The following is a 22,052-nucleotide window of genomic DNA, read 5'->3' on the forward strand; positions in this document are numbered from 1 at the left end:
TTTTTTTTGATCAGGTTAACACCTTTGCCTCACACCCCCTGGGGTTAGGGGTTCATATCCCACCTCCGCTATGCGTGTACGAAGCCTGCAGGTTCTCCCCGTGCCCTGGGGGTTTCCTCCGCCGGTCCAAAGACTGCGCTGTAGGCTGATTGGCATTTTCAAATTCTCTGAAGTGAGTCAACATGTGGGCAGTTTTGCCCTGTGAATGGGTTGGCACCCCATCCAGGGAACCCCCCCCACCTTGTGCCCTGTGACCCTGTATAAAATAAGCAGTATGGATAACGGATGTATATACTTTTTATACGTTTACAGTTACCGACTTTTAGCGTATTTTCATCATCGGTACACAGCAAACGTCCTTTCGTTTTGGAAGGCGCGGCTGGACAATTTGAATTTGAACTTTAATCGAATAAAGATTTTCTGATTTGGATGTTTCTCTCTAACAAAGGAGAAATAACTGTAAAGACATTTCGGTAAAAGTACTGTGATGGGTCAGTTAACACCGTGTGCATGCATTACCTCTGGAATTAATTACAGAGCATCCGAACAATTTGAATAAAACAAAGCAAACTAAGCGTTAAACGTTAAACAGTGTTTGCTTGAATAAGTATAAATAACTGAGTGAGGTTTTTGATAGCTGATGCAAATAGTTGATTTTTTATTTTTTTTGTTGCACAAACCGCCGGAAAGATTATAAAGGGGAAAAAGAGGCATTTTAAATATGATGTTTTATTAAAATATAATCCATGTTCAATATTTTAAAACTATAATCTTCCACAGAAAGGATGGAAATTAAAATGTATGCTTTTTCTCTCTTTTCAGCGCCTGCTTCCTGTGCGATTTTGCTTTGAGTTGCATGGACGAGACGCTTTTTAAGTCGCCTTTCTGCCCCACGCTGATCTCCTCGGCTCCCGCCTTCCACTGCAGCAGCTGCCCGTCCTCTCCGCCCGTCAGCAAGGCCCCACCCACCGCGTCCCACTGGAAGCACCTCACCGTGGAAGAATGGCCGCCACTCAGTGACTTCATCAGCTTCGGTTCGCCGCCACTGCAGTCCAGCAGCCGGAGCTCTCCGCTATGGGATCCGCCCACCACGACCAGGCGACCTGCTTCTTCCAGCCACGTTCCGCCTACAAAGTAGTCCAGAGAAGTTCCATCGGGTAAAGAGATGAGGGTCCGAGCGTCGGACGAACCGAAGAGCGTGAACGAGTCGTCGCTGTCCAGCCGAGACAAATCCCACAGATGGAGGCCTTCGTCGTGAGTGAGACACAGCAGCTGGTCCTGAGATTTACCTAAAAATAAAAAATCTAGTTTGGTGAATGCTTCCTTACGTGTTCACGCATTCCTCCACCCTTTCTGTCTGATATGATTATAAGAAACGTGAACGCATGTCAAGGCCACGGACGCTTCCACTGCCGGACCTGCGACTGAAATGACCGATCCAATGTGCTGAAGAATTTTAAATAGTTTTTGAAAACCGTCAAATTGAATAGTGAATTTGACCAGACGTAATAAATAAGAAACCAAAAAACAATTGTAGCATCGATGACTTTTTCATCGTAGAGCCGATATATTACAATATTTTAAAACGTTTCTGTGACACCAAACTTGAGAGTTTCTGTAAAAAAAAAAAAACAAAAAAAACATGATGTCGACAACAACATTTGAAACAATCAGGCCAAAGAGGCTTTCTCGCCATTCTTGCACTAGCATTCAGACGTTTTAGCAAAGGAATGTGTTTTATGGGCGTGGCTTTAGAGGGAACGCTGAAGGGAAAGGACAGATTTGTTTCAACATACATAATCGTTGACAGAAATGACTGACTACACCTTTAAGTACGATAGTATGAATGAAATACGCTGAAAGACCATTTGAGTTCAGTCTCGGTAGGCGTGGCTTAATATACTAATGAGTATGTCTGATTAACACGCCTCTCTCCGAGAGTCCCGGCTTGTGCGAGCGCTCAAGTGGAACTAAACACCATAGCGTAGGTGTTGGTCAGCGAGACACATACAACTCTGACGAGGCCACATGATTCATTCCGACGTGTAAACGATAACGACTTGGAGAAGGCAGCAAGGCACAGAAGAAATTTGCTGCCTACCTGACCAGCAGAGGGTGCTAGCGGAGGAGTCACAGTTGCACGTGGTGACGAGGGCGTCGTCTTCTTCTCCCAAACTCAAATCGAACACGTTCACCAGGCCGTCTGTGGAACCCGACGCCAGCCTGTCCGCCTGCTTCGGGTGGAAGCGCACGGCTGTGATGTCATCACTGTGCGACTCCGAGTACACCCCCAGTAGCCCTTCCTGTTTGGCTCCACCTCCTGTCGTACGGGAATCCCAGAAAACCAGAAAGCTGTCGTCGCCCAGCTGCTCGGTGCCGGCGCACACCACCGTGCCGTTACAGCTCACGTCGAACGAACAGTACGAGTGATCCGGATCGCTCCTGAGCACGCGGACCGCGGAGGACCCGGGCCGACGCACGTCCCAGCATCGTAGCGTCCCGTCGGAAGAGCCGGTGAAGAGCAGATCGGGCGACGACGGAGAAAATCGAACCCCGAACACGGCCCCCGTGTGGCCCTGATGTTCTCCCAGAACTCGGAGGGTCTCTTTAGCGTGCAGACGAACAACATGATTGGAGCAGGACGCGGCGATGAGGTCAACGGGTGAAAGGGCTAAGTCCAGGATGTACGACGGCTCATCTGGCTGCAAACGTCTGGAGATCGACAGCGCCTCAAAGGTGTCTTCGAGGGAATCCATGAGAGTGGAGTACAATTATTGGCGCTCTCTGACGGGGGGAAAAAAATGCTTACAAGGTTAACAGAACCTGATTTTATCAAACACTTGTAGAAATCTGAGTTGAATTTATAGTCCCGCCCCTAACCCTAGCCAGAGTGTAGCCACTTATACAATTAAGCAATACCGCACGATTGTGAGTGCGATTTTACTTTTACACAGCAGTTCTAGAAATATTATTTTTACTCCGCGAGAGGAAATAGATCCAGAAGAAGCCACAGTCACCGATAATCTGTCAGCTATCAGTCAACCTAGCTCATAACGACTTGTACATTCCCGTTAACAGTGCATCCAGTGAGATCGGCCTCCCTTCTTCCTTTTTATTTTTATTGGACGAGCTTTCATCGGACGGTTTCGGACTAGGAAGTGGAAAATAACACGGCGAACACAGACGAGCGATACAGTGATACACACGGTGATGTCACAGTGCGGTTACAGGAAGTACAAGAGCTTTAGGAACGCCGCTCGACCAATCAAATTAGTGGACCGGAACTAACTGTTGTACAATAAAGGAAGATTTTTTTTGTTGTTTTTTTTTGGCTGTTGTAAAATTGTAAACGCCTACGTTGTGAACTTTTAGGAGCCTAGGGCTGTCCAAAAAAAAAAAAAAAGCCAAAAACGTTCAAATTTTTATTCTGTTCTAAACCCTTAAACCAAGCTATTACAAGTTTGCTCAATTTTTCAGACTGTTGGATAAATGACACGTCCTATAACACGCACTCACATCCCCTGTAGTGTTAAAACTTCACAGAAAAACTATATATTCACTGTTTTTGTCCGCGCGCGAACTATTATGGTTTTAAGCTCCGCCCACTTCACAATCACATGTCTCGTATCCCTGAAAAAAAAAAAACACTTTCCTTTATAATAATGATTAGAGTGGAAACACGTTAATACACCGTGTAGGTTTGTTCATTTATTCCAGAAGAATATTACGACTGAATTTCCCAAAATGTTGATTACTGTTACATAAACAAGTCAGCTACACGCCTACGAATTTATAATGAATATAAGAATTTATACCAATAACATACTAACCACCTCTAAAACGTCACCTGTCAAAAAGTCTCAAATAACTGCCTACATCGATTATAAAGTCATAGTTCTATATATATACAGCTTTGACACTGCTTAATTCTCTGTATGTATAAGAGAGCGGTTTGATATTCTTCGGCTTTCCGCTTCGTGTGCGACACTATTAACCGCTCGACGTGAAACACGAGCTTCCAAACGGCCCTTCAAAATGGTTCCGGGCGGAGGCTAGTTCAGATAACTTTATTTATGACTACAAGTAGGCTTTCATAATGTTATTTTTTTTTAAAAACACAATTTTTTTAAACGTGCTTACGTGTTGTTTTACAGCTAAAAAAAAACTGCCAAAGAATAGCTAAAAATCAGGCAGTGGCAGTACCGTGTCAGGTACAAGGGCAATAGTTACTGTATTGTATAGAGTATATTTACATGTGTTTTATTTATTTATTTATTTTTTATCTCTGCCAAGCATTTACATGAGAGTCACAAGTCTCATGAAGCAGTTTTGAATTGGTTTTCTACAAAACAAACAAACAAACAAACAAAACAAAACAAAAAAACATCTCCTTGTTGCTTCCTTTGTTCTTACATACACTTCTGGTATTGTATGGTTGTTGCTCTCTCTGGTGAAGATATACGGCACCAGGTAGCCATTTTGAAGGACCGATACAGATGAATCAGATACAATTCAGATCCACAAAGTCACCACTTTACAGTAACTAATGCTTGTATAAGTTAATGTTTCAAATAAATAAAGAATACAAAATAATAATAATCATAATAATGTTATAGCAGCTATAAAGAGTCATTTCTTCACCAGCCTTTCCTTTTAGCTTTATTTTAAAGTCAATAAGACAAAAAACAAACAAAACAACAAAAACAAACAAACAAACAAACAAAAAAACGCAGCTTGTCATGTTACTGAGAAACTGCAAAGTGGAAACTTCTCCGTCCTGTAGGTGTCGGAAAACTTTCAGAAGAATTACAGCTGCACCCCTGACCGTCACAAAGTGCTGACACTGGAGACTCCTTCCTTAAATGTTAAATAAACCACAAACGTCGATACATTTACATTTATTTGGAAGACGCCCTTATCCAGAGCGACTTACATTTATCTCATTTATACAACTGAGCAGTTGACGGTTTAAGACCTTGCTCAAGGGCCCAGCAGTGGCAGCTTGGCGGTGCTGGAATTTGAACTCATGACCTTCCGATCAATAGTCCAATGTCTTAACTACTGAGCTACCATTGCCCTACTAGTGGATGCTTTGTAGAGCATTGCTGCCTGTCCGCAAGCCAGACTGGCGGAAGGCAAATGGAAAAAAGTTTTGTGGACGAATGAGACAAAAATAGAACTAGGATACAGTTCATTATTGCTATCAAATAAAGCAAACCGATCAAAAAAAATTCAGTGTTTTATTATTATTATTATTATTTATTTTTAGTTATTGAATTGTAATTATTTTTCTTTTAAAACACAAATGTAGATATAAAAGTCAAACACATAAAACATAAGGGTAATAAAATGATATTCAGTGATAAGATTTTAGAAGATTTCAGCATCCAGGCTCAGAAAGGAACCCGTGTTCATCTGGGTGACAACGAACGGTGCGATTAAGAGAGTAATAAGCAGCCAGGTGTTACTAATGAAATGCACATGAAACGATATTAGTTCATCATCAAGAACCACGACTACCTCGATAAAAGCAAGAACTTTTGGCAGGTTGGCGTTCTGGAACACTGAAGTGAAAGGACATCAGCCACGAGCTCAGAGAAGCGACTGTTGCTGCTCATCAGTCCGGGAAGGGTTATAAGGCCGTCTCCAAACAATTTGAAATTCATCATTCTGCAGTGAGACGGATGGTTTGTAAATGGAGAGCCTTCAAGACAGTTCTTCCAATCTTCCTAGGAAGGAAAGGTCAGGGTTAGGACAGACCATTTAATGCTCAGAGATATAAATGACGAAACACCCAAGAGCTACATCATGTGTTGTACAGGCCTCTGGAAGCAAATTAAACGTTCATGTTTATGACGGCACAATCAGAAAAAGACCGAACAAGTATGGATATCATGGACGAGTCGCTAGGAGATGTATCAGGATGATATCAGGGCTGGAACTGTCCTGTAAATACACCAAAGATAAACAGACGTAAATCAGGTGACAAACCACCTCAGGACGACACATTTTAGTCATACTCCCCAAAGCCACATTTGGCAACCAAAATGTCTCCAAAAGCGTTACACCAGAAAGCCCATGCTTCATGACAGGCAAAGTTGGTATTCCTAAGGAAATTAAAATCAGCATGCAAAACAGTAGCTATAGATTTGCATAAAATTCTCCAGGGATGGAAGAACACCACTCTTCCTTCCATGAAGAAGTGTGGGTGTGTGAGGGAGACCCAGCAAGACATTACAGACAGTTGCCAAATCCAGACAAAATAAAAACAGCTTTGTACTGCTCATTAAGACTTTAGGTGTGGTTTTAAACGTTTTGCACAAGATCATTTATACATATTATTTAAGCAACTCCAGAATTATCGACACCCTTCAAGTGAGCGAGGCGAATTTCCGAGTGTATCAAATAAACGTTACACACAATGATTTAGACTGTCCACTCAAACAGCTGGGGAAACTATTTACCTTAAATGTGTTTTCTCTCAAAAACACGTCTCTAAATCATTGGCGACCTTTAGAAGTGTGTCAAATAAATGCAAATTTCTCAGAGCCTCCAGGAGCTTCGTGATCACACCTGCGCCGAACAAAACAGTCGTTAGTTATATTATAATAAAATATACACTGAAATGATCCGGGTTAAAATAACTTAAGAGAAACTTACAGGATTCACAGGAATTTGTAATGGTATTTGTAAAGTGTATATGGACACAAATCAAAAAGTGGTAGGATGGTTTTTGGGGCCTTGCTTAAAAAAACATTATAGTATATAGCAAGAAAAATATTAACAATAAAGACAAAAAAAAAAAATAATAACCCAAAAGATTTTCAGTATACCCGTGGCGGCCATTTTGAAGATTCACCAGTTTGTTCTTGTATGCGTCAGGATACAAATGAAATGTGTGTCAAAAGTATCAAACAATTTGTCAAGCATCTAAAACAGTAATAAACTGAGAAGAGAATTTAAAAAAATAATAGAAAACAACAAAAAATAAACACGCTTGAAAAGAAGGCCTGTTTACAGTCTTGCTTTGTTTGATATCTGCCAAGTTATTTTCGAAATGTTTGGCACAAATATGACTCCAGAAAATATGGACATGGCTAACGTAGCTCCTCACAGAGGACGCTAGCTGCCATTTTGTTTAGTAAAATGTTTACCGAGTAAAAGTGTGTGTGTGTGTGGGGGGGGGGGGGGGGGGGGGGGGGGGCACTTGACAGAAAAACTAAGCCGTCTGTAACCAAGTTGTAAAAACACAGCCACAATGTTTTATGTTTATCTGATAAAATACTAGTAATTAGCAATTCTCTTTATCTTGCCCTACAGTATATTCATTTTCTGATTCGCAAACGAATCAGTTCTTTGATTCGCAAACGAATCAGTTCTTTGATTCAAATCTTTGCATTAGATCTTATAAATCGTTTCCCTGCTTAAAAACACACAAACAATCGACATCTAACAGAAACCTCACAGGAATTCTAATGGGTTTCACTACAAATACCATTACAAACCACTGGCTAACCATTAGCAGTCTTTATTAATGTTGCGTCTAGTATCCACAGGGACCATTCACACCAATACAATACAACCCAATATAACCATTAAAACTATTACAAATTCTAAAAGGGTTTCTATTGGGTTTTTTTTCTTCTCAGCGGGGATATTGGAATCGGTTCTTTTGGACTCGGATCACTGAGTCGGTTCTTTCCGACTGATCTGGAGTCAGAGTCGGATCTGAAGAATCGATTTGGTGCTCGGACAGAAATTACGGTCATAATGGTCAAATAAAGTTATTCGGTTTTCTCCCCCTTTAAGTGAGAAGGGCTGGATGAACGTTTGGTAAAAATCATAGTGAAGTATAAGTGAAAAGTTCTCTCTCTCTCTCTCTCTGTCTCTCACACACACCCTAAAATTATTTCTGCTCTGAAAGTACTCACCACGGGGTGGCGCTCGTGTCATTTGCCATCCATCACCATGAGCACAACCAAAGTGCTTTAAACACATCTCCAGTTAATAAATAAATAAATAAATAAATACCCTGATAATATGGTAAAAGGGATAGTTCAGACAGAAAATAATAAAATTCTTATTTGAACTCTTTTAAGAATTTTTAATTCTTAAAAGTCCAAACCTGTACGCATTTCTTTCTTCTAAGGAACACAAAGGAAGATATTTTGAAGAACGTTGGTAACCGAATAGTTTTGGTTCCCATCGACTTCCATTGTATGGAACTCTTATCCATTCCTGCCCTCTTCTGTAGAGTCCTGCGTACTCCGTTCTTTCTTTCCTTCTTAAGGTGAGACACTACAGGTGAATAGGGATGACTTAAAAAAACAAAAAAAACAAAAAAAACAACACCACCACAACAATAACAAACAAACAAAAGATATCACAATTAATACTGATTGCTAATATTCTTACAAGTATGTTTCTTTTATTTGAAGTTCCTCAAAAAGTTATGTTTGTTTATGCAAATGAGGCTTCAACTAATTAAATGTGGAAATGTGCATACTTAATTAAAAAAATGTAAAAAAAAGAAATCTACTACTAGTAGATGGAGTTAAATTGTTTATTTCACCGTGAAGTTTATTTCACGAGATAAAGACGTTTACAGAGGTTTTGTAGGGAATTTATATAGATTGTTGATTATTATAGAAAATACCATGCACTGATGTAATTAACCTCGTAATTACGGACATGACATACACACGCGGGATATCACGGACGCTGATCATGTAGGAAATGAGATTTTTGGTTTGGAATATATGAAGATTTGAAGGATAACATTATTATTATTATTATATATTGTTTTTTAAATAGAATGTTTTTGGTTTGGATGAGTTTTCACGTCAGTGCGGCGTAGAAGGTGTATAAAGGAAGCTGTATGAAAGGTATATCCTAATGACACAGGTGGACATGGACATCAGGAAACAAGCAGTTCAGGGATAGGGGACATGATGTGATCTTCAAAACTGCTAAGCTTCAGACAATGCAGTGGTCATGTGTGAATAAAAACAGTGAAATAAACATTTTCCTGTGGACATTTTAGATGATTACAGTGTCAGAAATGATCGGAAAGCTCTAAAAACAACAACAACAACAACAAAAAAAACAAAACAACTACCGACATGTCAGTATGTTCATTTCAACCTCTAGTGCCTCACCTTCACCAGTAGAAAAAGAAAACATTACAAAAATTATTTAAAATCAGACATCTCCGTGGAAGTTCCTGACCTCTAATTACAAATCACTTAAGAATTAAACTAGCGCCATTCGTTTCCTGCTCATTTCCCCCACGTTTATATGTCTATTTATACAACTCCGCTGCGGCATCGCTCTCAGTGACCCCGAATAAATATATAATCGCAGATGTCGCTATAACAAGTGCAGTTTATTTTATTATATAATATAAATTATGTTATATGGTATATCATACAGTAAGAACGAACGACAAAAGGCAGCTGTTGTAAATGGCATTGCTTTTTTCTTTTGCAATCGCAAAAACAGTCAAAAAAAATAAACAAAAACATTTTTTTTCTTCTTCTTTTTTTTTTTCTTTTGCATTTGTGATAACTACGCAACCATTCTGATCTAGTAAAACACAGTAAAATTGTTAATCAGATAAAACATTCAAACATTAAAACATTCATGCCCACGGTAATCTCTCTGGACGCCGCGTCCCGAGTGTTAAATCCAGACTGTGGGGTTGAGAGCGCACTAGGGGGCGCTATCCATCCATCCCATACACATCACTGGTCTGAATTCGAGCGATTGGAAGCTCTGCTACTAAGCAGCTAGTGAAATAAATGACGTCACGGGCGTCCCGACTCTCTTCCATACACAAACACTTCTCCTACGGGAGAAGACAAAGCAGAAAAGACGGGGAAAAACAAACAAACAAACAAACAAACAAACAAACAAAAACGGTAAAGTGTAACTATACACGCGTTGGTCCTCGACTGTACGATCCGAGTCGAGTCGGTCTTCGGGTCCGTACGACATTTGCTGTAGATATTTCCTGTATGGAAATGGAGAAGGAAGGAAGGATGGCGTCACCCTATTGTACTTACAGAGCACTGATTGCGCCGTGTACTCGTTTATGTTGAACATGCATAGTAGGATACATGCCGAAGGCTCCACCTATCCGTCTTATGATTTCAAATCAACAGACAGGAAGCGGGTAATTATTATTGCTTTCATCGTGGACGGAGGCCGGACACGTCGCTCGACATCTGAGCGGAAAAGAAAAAGACCCGGGTTCTCGTCGTGTACGCAAACGCGAATGAAACTCTCGAGAGATACCACACGGGAAAGGCACAGTCGGAGCTACGCGGAACGGATCGAGCCCGTTACAACCGCGTGGAATCGCCACATCACATCCTCCGACACTTTTTTTTATTTGATTCGATGTTTAATAATCTCACTCAGAAGCCTGCGTTTAAACGGGACACCACGACGACGACGACTAAACCTGGGACATTTCCGCACTTTAAAGAAAGCGACGGGAAACGACCTCACGGCGTGTCCGTGTGAACGCTCCTGCGCGAAAAATAAACCCGACGCCAACGCTCTCCGCGCGAGAGGTCCACCTACGTGGCGAGAAAACCCGAACGGTTAAAGAGTCCTCGGCGCTCAGGATCAAATGGAAGAACGTAAATCGCCGCCTCGGGGTTGTGGTTAAAAAAAGGGGCGGCCATTTTGGTCAGCTCTGGTATCATTTCACCTCCGAGGATCTGGAGAAGCGCGTCTCGGCTGCTTCGGTACCTTTTGGGTTACTTTTTAAAGTCAAGAGTTAGATTCCTCACTGAAGATGAAAAGAAAAAAAAATAAAAAAACCGAACATTTGATTGCATGGTGATCGGGCCTACACTTATATAAATAAATAAATGTATTCAAGCGCCTGTGGGCACAAAAGAAAGGACATCTTGGGAGTTTTTATTCCATATTTTGAACGAATCGGTGCAGAACGTCCAGCTGTAGTGCTTTTCTCACGCGTCCCGATTACGGGATGTCACTCAGTTAATACAACTGATGGACGCGTCACGAAGCTTCACCCTTATTGGCCAGGGACGAGATGCCGCTCTTATTGCCAGGTACACACCTTCTCCACTTTTATTTATAGTGGACACACTCAACCTCGCGTTCACACTACCGGCGACCAGCGACTGTCCGTTTTCGCCGTCATTTGGGCTGTATGCAAATTAGGTATGACGCAGAAACGTGCATCAAAAACTGCACCAGTGCATCCGAACGCTCGCGTATAAACTGTACAACTACTACTGTCTCAAATCAGAACAGGCCACGCCCACAAGCGACAGTGGCTCACAAACGACTCGTCTCTGGCTAGTGTGAACGCAGAACACACACACACACACACACACACACACACACACAGAGAAAGAAATTAAATAAAAGCCTGACGACGACACGAGCAGACATAAAAGCAGTGCATTCTGGGAAACAGTGCATTTCAACAGAAGACCTCTCCGAGCTCACGCGGTAGACGTTGGATTTGTTTTCCCGTCTCCTTCAGAGCACGGGGTAAAACCGGATTTATTTATTTATTTATTTTTAATGAACCTGACGAGAAACATGAGAAAGGCCGGTCGTGAGGAAACGACCTCAGCGTGGTTAGAGCCGATTGTCTGAATGCAACGGCAGCGCGAGCGCGCAGGTTACCGTCGGCGTGAACGCGATCCCGACTGGGATCACCCAACGGATGCTGGAACTATGCGCCGGAGCGACGGCCCTGTAGGTCTTCCCGAAGATTCCGCAGTCGCGTTCAGGACGTTACAACGCAAACATGTTAACGAATCGGGCACGCCGCGTAAAAAAACGCGCTCGCGTTCTCCCAAGATCGGCGTCAGTTTTACAGGGTTAAGAGTATTTGTTTTCATTCATATTAGTGAGCGAAAGTGTGCACAGAGACCATCCCTGAATTATTCGTGTCGGAGAGTGGTTACATCTCTAGATTCTCTAAATGACTAAACGAAAAAGCTCTGCCTTCGGTGTTTAAAAAAAACCTCACAGCGGACACCTTTACGGATCGACGGAGAAGCACGACCACGCTGTCCGCCTCGAACCGCGAGGTCGTCCCGGTCCTGTCGGGTCCGTCCGGTCAGCCGGAGGATACTGAGGTCTTCCGAGTTCAGTCAGAAATATTTCAGTCGAACAAATTAAAGTGGAAAAAAAACAAAAACAAACAATACATAAGAAGAAAAAGTCCTCGATCCCAAATAATGGAATCTTATTCTGGGGTGGGGGGGGTGGGGGTGGGGGTGGGGGGATCTTCAAGTGTTCGAGGTGCCTCTGGCGAAGTGGAAAGTCTGAGGACTTGCAGTCACAGGGTTTCGATAAAATATGTGCCTATTCGCGACGTGAAGAAAATATTTCGAAAAACGGTGCGTCAGAAACGGAAGCCACGACGATATTAACCCTGAACGTAAAAACCTGGTTTTAGAAGGAGGGAAAAAAAAAAAAGTAAAAATCATGAATTCGCTCTAAATGTGTGCTATACTGCTGTAAGATGTCGATCAGAAGCCATTGCTTTGGGCAGTGCAGGTTTTTATGATAAACTCAAAGAATTTTGGGGAATTTTTAAAAGAATATATATATTTATTTTTTTTGTCTTGGAGGAACTGCAGCGCTAAAACTCGAGCCCCGATCTGTCCGTTTATGAACCCGTTTGATGCGTCGGCCAATCAGGACAAGCCGACGCGGCTGAAGATGAAGGGTACGAGGAAGAAGGCGCTGAACCCTACGGTCCAGTAAACGATATAGCGGTACGGAAGCTCGACCTGCATGTGCTGCCTGGCTCTGCGGACGTCCCGGCTGGAGATCCCGACGACGCGGCACACCAGGGGGATCGTCAGAGCCTTCATGACCGCCCTGGTGATCATCAGCATCACCACGCCCAGGACGAATCGGAGCAAGCTCCAGCCGAAGAGGCCGAAGCTGAGCGGCGGAGCCTGCATGGGCAGCATGGAGGCGGGAGGATCGTGGATCAGAGCCAGCTGGTGGTTGAGGTGGGACGACACGGCGATGCCCGCGCCCGTGCCCAGGATCTGAGCGGTGTCGCCACGGGACGTGCTCCACGTGTCCAGGGTGAAGGAGAAAAGCCCCAAGATGGCGTGGAGCGAGACGACGAGGACGGGGGCGTAGGTGGAAGACAGGTTAAACGTGTCGATGGCATCCAGGACTGGACTGAAAACGGCCAGGATGAGCAGGCTGAAGAGGAAACCGGCAATCACGTCCTGGGAGGAGAAAAGCCAAAATATCAGTAAATATCAGTGCTGTATATAAAAAAAAAAGAGGCCAAAACTAAGTGGACACCTGACACTCATTACACACATATGTGTTTTGGATGACCCGGAACCGGAACCTCCTCGCCCGACATCACTAATGCGCTCGTTCGTGAACGGACACAAATCCCCACAGCCACGCCTCCAAAACCTAGTGGAACGCCGTCCCAGAAGACTGGCGCTTATCATAACAGCGAAACTGGGGAAAACATCTGGAACGGGATGTTCAACCAGTACATACGGGTGTGGTCTTCAGGCGTCCGCTTACTTTTGGCCATGCAAGGTATATTTATCAGAATACATACATATTATGTCGTGATTAAAATAATAATAATAATAACACTAATAAAAAAAAAAATCGGCACCTTAAAAAAAAGGCGGGCGCGAATTATAAAGCGGATTATGACGAATATTTATGACTTTAAAGATCCGATGACGCTCGTGCCTTGCCCGCGTGATTTAAACCGTTCACCTTTGGTCTCGATCTCACGCAGAAGCTGAACTTTGCTCCTTAAATGTGCAAGGATGGTGATACATCCGATCAATTTGAAGGAAACAGGGGAAATAATTCACAGCTAGAACTCAAAGACATTCCCTTCCATGAGTGTAAATTTGTGTGTGTGTGTGTGTGTGTGTGTATATATAATGAGTGCCTTGACTAACTTGACTTTGAGCGTGAGTCATGAATGTTCATCCTGCTAACACATCAGGTTTATTAGATCAGATTATCACGGTGAATAACTGACATGACACGTGACACGTGAGAAATGATTCGCGTAAAAGCAAACCGAGTAAATCCGCTTGAAGTGAAATGACGTGAGCACAAAGTACACCGAAGGCCGTGAGATTACGACTCATCGACGAGGTCATTAGGTATTTATTTACTTAGCGATACGAGTGGAAATGACCCCTCTGCGAGGTCACTTCCAAATGCAAGAAGAGCACGTGAGAACTAGACACGAACGTGTCAGGAGTCGCCCGGGTCCTTTTAGAAATATTGCACGTGTTATATGCGAGTCTGTGTGGGGTTTTTGGCTTACCAGGACAGAGTGCATGCCCATGTAGACGCGGCTCACGCACACCAGCACGCTCCAGCTCACAGCCAGAGCGAGTCCGAGAAGGAACGGATACTGCGGATAAAACAAAACACACAAAAGGTGAAAATGATTTCTTCGGTGGATTTCAGTACGGACGTGTCCGTCCGCTTAGCTCTAAAGTGGCGTGCTGCAAAAACGATGGCGAAGTCCGCGTTCAGAAGACACACGCGTTGAAAAATGTACAGGCCTCTCTCTAGCACCGATACGGGACACCGTTCTGCACTTCAGCTTCTCGGTCCGGTCAGAACCATTGTTAGTGGTTGCTAGGGTGTTGCTATGGTATTGTTAGTGGTTGCTAGGGTGTTGCTATGCCATTGCTACGGTATCCAAGGTGGTCGCAAAGGTTTTGCCAGGCAGTTGTTGGCTGTATGTTACCGTAAATGTGACTTCGGCGGTAAGCTAAACGCGATTGGCTATTTAAAAGCGGGGCGGAGCAACCCGACACGTCCAGCCCTGAATTCCCGGTCCGGCGGACATGACGTCAACGCGTCGCAGTCTCTTCACGGAGACTTTAAGCGGCCGGAATCAGATGCGTAATTTAAATAGGGGTGTGCAAACTTTTGCATGCGACTAACGATACATGACTTGTGATCTACCATGCTGCGCCGCTGAATTCTCGATTCCGATTGGTCAGAAGGTTCCGATTCATTTTCTCTAAATAGCGCTGCTCTAAATCGCACTCGTTCTAATACGTCATCGTTGCTATAGTAACGGTTCGTCCGGAAGGACCGGTGTTGTTCGACAAAGACGACGTTGACGATAGATCGCTAAAGTCACGTTCAAGGAATGAGTCTCCGGTTTCAGTCGTCGTTTTTTTACGCTTTGGTAATATTAACGTGCTCGTTCTGATACAGCGTTGTCGTTTCTATAGTAACGAAAACACACGCCACCTACGGTACGGTGGTGGTAACATTTACGCAAGGAGTCTCCAGTGTAACGTACGTGAGAACAGGAGCGTGCTTCGTGGAGGTACATCACTACTATAGAACACACACACACACACACACACACCGCTCCACTGTTCAAAACAATTTCCACCGAATCTACAGATTTATTTATTTATTTTTATACACGAAATCCTGCCTACTAGGTTAAATCTTCAGGCTGGAAAGCATGAGCTCGGTGATCTCGGGAGGATCTGCTCGGTAGCACGCTGTCTATCAGCAAGTCCGTGTCCTGCGTGTTTACATTTTCAGGCCCCGGTGACTTTGATATGGGAACATGATCTGAGCCAATGATCTGAGCCAATGACCTGCGTGTATAAGGTCACGTGACCCATTGCACCAGAAACACGTCAGATAGAAACATGATACGAGACGCTGTAACTCACTCACGCTTGACATCTGACACACACACACTATCAAATCTCTTACGCACACACTATCATATCTATCTAAATGACAGCTTAATGGTGTGTGTATGTCTCTCTGCATGTGTGTGTGTGTGTGTGTAAGAGAGTATGATAACCATGAGCTGGTGGGAAGAGAAAAAAAAAAAAAAAAAAAAAAAGAATTGCTGTAAATAAAGCAAACACTGAAATGTTGCTTGGAAAACATTCAGAGAACATTCAGAAAACGTTGCTAATATTAAATCAAATCAAATCTATCAATGGTAAATATCCATCATTACACCACATCGCTGCTGCATTCTCAAATCCGATTGGTCAGAAGCAGCACGGGAGTTCACGCTTTTGCGGTTTCTCTGTAACGTGACATGATCACGTTTTCCCAGCTATCTATCTATCCATCCATCCTTGCAACTATCTATCCATCCATCTATCTTTCTGTCTATCTATGTATCTATCCATCTATGTATCTATCTATCTATGAATTTATCTAAGAGCAAGAAAAAGCAGCAGGCTGGTGAGGGAACGCCCGGTTAAAGCGGATAGACATTACACTGTATATAAAACTCAAATTTCTGCGGTGTAAATGGAATAAAACACTTGTGCACACGCTGTTCTAGGAAAACAATCAACTTCTGGGTGCTGCAGTGACTCGGCTTTATTAACCCACATCACCGCTGATCATTCTCCTCCGACCGCGCAACACTGAGATCTACTCCTTACAAAACCGGTCACGTGCACTAGAGTCCAATCCCCTACTGCACAGCACGTGCACAACTAATATACCCTACCCCAACAGGAACACAGCTACCACAAACACACACACACACACACAGTGAAATACTGCTGGATTAGTAAGAATCTATCAGCAGAGATAAGCCGCTCAGCAGGACTCGGTGACCGTTGGAATAAAAAGGAGAAGGAATGACTCGTTGGCGCACGTGAAATCACCACTCCTCATGAATCAACTTCTCACATCTGTTTTACTTCCTCTCCGTCGCCCTCGCCCTCTCCCTTCTGTGTGGAAAGGGAAGAAAATAACTGCAGGGTTTGAAAGTTGTGTGTGTGTCCTGACCGCACCTCGTGCCCCTCGTGACACACGAACCGGGCCGCGGAGGAGAAGAGGAACTCTGAGGAGAGTGCGCTCAGCTCCTTTATTCCTCCTGTCTCTCATCAGGGACAAAACATCTGCTGCAGATTACAGAGCAGTGTGTGTGTGTGTGTGTGTGTGTGTGTGAGAGTAGAAAGTATACTCGTGATTATAAACTCTTGACTATTCAGTATTTGAATTTAAACTCCAGTGTCCGTGCGTCGGCCTGCTAGAGGCACGAATGAGGGTTTTCGCAAACATCGTTCTGGCGTGCTCATGTTACCCACAATGCAACGCGGCTGAAACAAAGGTCCTGCGCTTGTTTCATCTTGTTTCTGGCTCTTTGAAGAACAGAAGAGAGGAAAAACGTCACACAGCCGCGAGAGAGTTCGCGTGCGATTGAGACGGAACGTAACTAGCTGTCGGGCACTGTGAGAAAGCTGCATGCGCGAGTGTGTGTGTGTGTGTGTGTGTGTGTGTGTTGCTGGACTCCTCTGTTTGAGCAAGAGGGCACAGGAAAATGCTGAATAAACCTGAGAAAACCAGCTCCATAAGAGGAGCTACTCTCTCTCTCTCTCTCTCTCTCTCTCTCTCTCTCACACACACACACACACACACACTCTCTCTCTGACACACACACTCTCTTCCCTCTCATTTCCTACGGCATATTTTTAAAAGTAATTTAAAAACTAGACAAAAGTGCTAGATCAAAACATTGCGGGAAATGATACTGAGAGGGAGAAAAGAGACAGAGGAAGAGAAGGAAAGAGAGAGAGAGAGAGAGAGAGAGACAAAGGGGAAAGAGAAGAACAAAATGAAGGACAGAGATAGAAGGCGAGAGAGAAAGAATGACAGGAGTGAAGGCGCGAGAGAGAAAGAGAGAGAGAAGGAGACAGTGATGGGGAGAGCGAGAGAAGGTACCGAGACAGAACGAAAGAAAGGAGGAGCGAGAGAAAGCGAGAGAGAACGAAATAGGGAAAGGAAAGAATGAGGGAAGGAGATAGAGGAGGTGAGGGGGACGTAGAGAAGGCGACAGAGAGGAGGAGCGAAAGAGAAAGAGCGGGAGAGAGAGAGAGAGAGAGAGAGAGAGAAAGGAGCGAGGGAGAAAGAATGAGAGAAGGAGCCGGAGAAGGTAAGAGAGAGAGGAGAGATGAATAAATCTAAAAAAAAAAACAAAACAAAAACAAGCACATACTGTTGTATTAAAGTTGTGTAAATTAGTGAACGAGTGCAGCACACAGAAAGAGAGAGAGAGCGAGAGAGAGAGAGCGAGAGAGAGAGAGCGAGAGAGCGCATTTAAGTGAATCAGTTTATTATCTCTATGTCCTGATAAGTAATGAGCCACTAAAAATAAATTATATATTTTATATATATATATATATATTTCAGATTTAAAATTACAAACGTAGTGAACTCTCCAGAGAAATCTCTCTCTCTCTCTCTCTCTCTCTCTCTCTCTCTCTCTCTCTCTCGCTCTCTCGGCCACGTGCACCAGGTCGAGCCTGATTACTGCTGTATATAAGGTACCGGTGTGTATAAAAACACGTCCAGAAGGAACAGATCAGTTCCCTCCATCATTATAAAAGGTATAATAGTATTCCTGCGTCGACTCTCGGTTCCCCTTTCAGCTCTACTCCGGGTTTAGGATAACAACAGGCCGCGGTTACAAAGCGAACAATAAAACGTAGGTGGGCCGCGTTTCTGACCAACAAAGAGTCTCTGTTCCGTTTTGTTCGGAGGCAGACATCGTGTCCTGTACCTACTGTACGCCGTCGTTACGTCTTCTCCTCGGACGCGGGAGAGCGCAGGGAAGAACACACGGCGCGTCGTGCAGCTCCAGGAAAACAATCAGCGACGGGGTGGTGCGAACACGTCGCACGTTCATCCGTACGGACGTACCTTTCGTTTAACGCCACGGGCGTTACATGGCGAAAAACACTCGACCGCGTCAACGATCACGTCTTTGTCCCGTAACAACACCAGTCCTTCCGAAAGAAGCCGTTACTATAGAAACGACGACGTGTTAGGACGAGCCGCTGTTACGGAAAAACGAATCGACGCCTTCTGACCAATCGGAATCACGAATTCAACGGCGGTGTGGTACGGCGACCAATCCGATTCTCGAGCGTAGCTGCAGCCGGTAAAGGCGGGTCTGAGGCTCCGACTGACAAAAAAATGAAAACGTGACTGATCAGAAAACAAATAAATAGAAGATTTCGCACGTCAAGACGGTCGAGCTGCGTACCGTTATTCAGTCGGTAAGAGCTTCGATATCTATTTTGCGAACGCAGGAATCCGACGCAAACATCGAGGAAACTGCGATTTTCGGCGGAGCGTGCGATTTTTACGAAAAAGGCCACGTCATCCTGTTCGGACCGATAAACATAAACCAAAACAGACGTTTCTTCGGAAACGTCTAGGTCAGAAACCGGAGCGTTCCGGTTATCAGATTATTTAACCGTGCGCAAACGCTTTTTAAGAAAATCGCCATGATCCAGAACTTTACGGATTGTTTTGTACTTGCGAATGAGTTCCGCGTCGCTGTTGGTACGCCTTTCTAACGCCGGCCCCGCCCGCGACGACGTCGGCGTGTTTCTCGCAGCCGGTGACGCAAGGCGAGTTTAACGGAACCGATTCACGTCGTCAGGAGTATACAACCTGCTGGATCTCGACACGGATCGTCGCACCAAGGTCGTATCAAGGACTGCATTCAAATCCACCGGGAAAGAGATTTACATCACCGACCTGTGAACCAACCGTGTGTGTGTGTGTGTGTGTGTGTGTGTTAAACATACAGAGCCCTTCGGCTTGACGTGGATGTACGTGCTAACGTGAAATTAAATGGGAGAATCGTTGTTAGTGTATGATGGAAATGACCTTGCTTACTTTTACATAACAACAACAATGATAATAAAAGCTTATCTTAACAGAGATAAACGTGTCACGCCTTTTTTTTTTTTTTTTTTACGAGCAGTTTGGCACCGAGACAAACGAAACACTACTAAAGAGCAGGAAGGAAGAAAGAATTGTTTGGGCGGAGCCTCGCTTAAATTCGATCTGTCGATCGCGTGACGTCCTCTCGCTTGTTTTGGAGTTCTGGATTTAACGAGCGCTGGTTTGACAGAGATGCTGAAAAGCTTTAATGTTAAACGTTTAAAAACGTTCAAGTATTTAAAAAATATTTTAAAAAAGCACGTTAAGAGTTAAAACATTAAGTGGTTGCTAGGGGGTCGCTAGGTCATTGCGAAGGCACTCCGGGTGGCTGCTAGGTTGTCGCTAAGGTGTTGCTAGGCAGTTGGTTGCTATGTCATAGCAAGTGTTGTTATGTCATTGCTATGGTACTCCAGGTGGTTGCTAGGTTGTTGCTATGGTATTGTTAGTGGTTGCTAGGGTGTTGCTATGGTATTGTTAGTGGTTGCTAGGGTGTTGCTATGGTATTGTTAGTGGTTGCTAGGGTGTTGCTATGCCATTGCTACGGTATCCAAGGTGGTCGCAAAGGTTTTGCCAGGCAGTTGTTGGCTGTATGTTACCAGGTGTTGCTAGGTGGATGTAGCAGTATACCAAGTGGTTGCTAGGGTGTTACTAAGCAGTTGCTACGGTATCCCAAGCGTATTATTAGCTCGTACCGCGTCACGAGTCGACACGCTGCCAGCGTACAAGGCGCGTTATGTATTTTCCCGGTATTTTCCGTATTATGTAAACAAATTTAAGAGCGACGATCTCAAAACGTCCTCTCGTATGTCCGATCAGAACACTAATTAAACTTCGCACGCCGCTAATCGACATTTTGGAATAAGGCGAACTGGAGGTAAGTAGCTAGGCTAAATCGACATGGAGACTTTCGTCAGTTTCAGACTGTTGGATCACGGCGATTTTCGAGCGTCGTCGCTCGTCACACCGAGTCCTTCGACAGACGCAGCGATGACGCGTCTCCTCCGTGTCGTATGACACGACGAAGATCCTGTAACGGTAGACCCGTGACGAAAGAAAACGACGACGTTACGCGTGTTTTACGTCGTCGATCGGCGTGACCCTCGAGTAAATTTAAACTAAATTATTTTCGCCTGCCTTTCATTCAAGTTGGGTGAAGGATGACAAAAATGAGATTATTTTTTGGCTCCCCTGGTAAACCCATCCTGCCTGCACACACACACACACACACACACACACACACACACACAGGTTAGAGGACGTGCAGGACAAGGGGTTCTCCAGGACCAGACTGGTCCTCACCTCCCAGCGGCCGTAGGTGAGCAGGAACAGTCCCAGCGGCACGGCGGTACCGGACATGGCGTGTGTGGACGGCATGCTGTACTCGGAGTCGTAAAACACCTCCAGTTTGACCACGGGAGGCGAGGGAGGCCGCGGCCACCGCACCAGGTCCTTCGTGCACTGGCCCAGGTACATGACCCAGACCCAGATCGCGATCAGACGGCGCGCGACGTACGGGTCTACGTTCCAGGTGAGGAACGGGAAGAAGCTGATGTAGAACAGCTCGTTGCCCAGCTCCGTGCCCAGCGTGAACGCGTAGTACAGGAACCGGTTCTCGATCACGAACTGGTGGCCCACGTCTCCGGTCAGAGAGTTCCTGCGCAGCGGGCCTCGCGCAGTCCCGCCCTTACCGGAGCCGTTAGACGGGCACGCGCGAGCGCTATCTCCAGGGGCCCCGTTCGCCGTCCCGTTCACCGCGCCGTTGACGTCTTGCTGCTTCCCTTTACCTTCGCTCTTCCGCTTGTCTCCGTCCATCTTTTCGCCGCACGAGTCTCGCGCGCCGGCTCGGTTTCCGGTGAACGCGCTCCGCACCCCGCACAGCTCCTGAAACCGGGCGACGTGCTGCGGGTCGTGCAACGAACTCAACAGCCACGTTAACTCCGTCCTTAAAGCGCTTCCCATGTTTACCAGCTCCGCGCCACCGAATCGGGTCAAACGAGAGCGGCGTTTGTTTTGTGCTAGCCGGCTTGTTCAGCTTTGTGTCTAGCTAGCTCGATTAGCTCGCTCCATGGCGGAAAAGTTTGGGCTTTAGTTCTGAAAAATGACACGCTCCAGAGCCGTTTCCCGAGTTAAAAAGAAAAACATTGAGAGACCAGGACGGTTCGCACGCTCGACGTAACAAAACACCGTTATCTCGCGCGCACGAGTGGAATATCCGGTTAATGACAGATCGTTCACGTAAAGCGACTAGCAGGAACGGGAACGCGCACGTAGACGCACACGTGACGCGCACG

At 44.8% G+C, this 22,052-nt stretch overlaps 2 protein-coding genes across 5 annotated transcripts; both read right to left on the bottom strand.

Moving 5' to 3' along the window:
* Positions 1–711: 711 nt before the first annotated feature.
* Positions 712–5,741, bottom strand: wdr89 (WD repeat domain 89). Of its 4 annotated transcripts, none has more exons than XM_047154439.2 (3): positions 5,521–5,741; positions 2,102–2,784; positions 712–1,289 (listed from the first exon to the last, which is right to left on the bottom strand). In XM_047154439.2, exons 2-3 carry the CDS (start codon positions 2,754–2,756, stop codon positions 793–795), a joined length of 1,152 nt encoding a protein of 383 aa, XP_047010395.1. In that variant the 5' UTR covers positions 2,757–2,784; positions 5,521–5,741; the 3' UTR covers positions 712–792. The 4 variants fall into 4 exon arrangements, with proteins under 4 accessions (XP_047010395.1, XP_017319362.1, XP_017319361.1 ...); XM_017463873.3 differs by lacking the exon at positions 5,521–5,741 and adding an exon at positions 3,848–4,007; XM_017463872.3 differs by lacking the exon at positions 5,521–5,741 and adding an exon at positions 3,834–4,007.
* A 2,808-nt stretch (positions 5,742–8,549) lies between these two features.
* On the bottom strand, positions 8,550–22,023 carry sgpp1b (sphingosine-1-phosphate phosphatase 1b). Its single transcript, XM_017463870.3, has 3 exons — positions 21,061–22,023; positions 14,336–14,425; positions 8,550–13,247 (listed from the first exon to the last, which is right to left on the bottom strand). The coding sequence occupies exons 1-3, from the start codon at positions 21,718–21,720 to the stop codon at positions 12,696–12,698; spliced, it is 1,302 nt and encodes a 433-aa protein (XP_017319359.1). The 5' UTR covers positions 21,721–22,023; the 3' UTR covers positions 8,550–12,695.
* Positions 22,024–22,052: the final 29 nt, after the last annotated feature.

This window comes from Ictalurus punctatus, chromosome 3 (genome assembly GCF_001660625.3).
Source record: "Ictalurus punctatus breed USDA103 chromosome 3, Coco_2.0, whole genome shotgun sequence".
Lineage (NCBI taxonomy): Eukaryota > Metazoa > Chordata > Actinopteri > Siluriformes > Ictaluridae > Ictalurus > Ictalurus punctatus.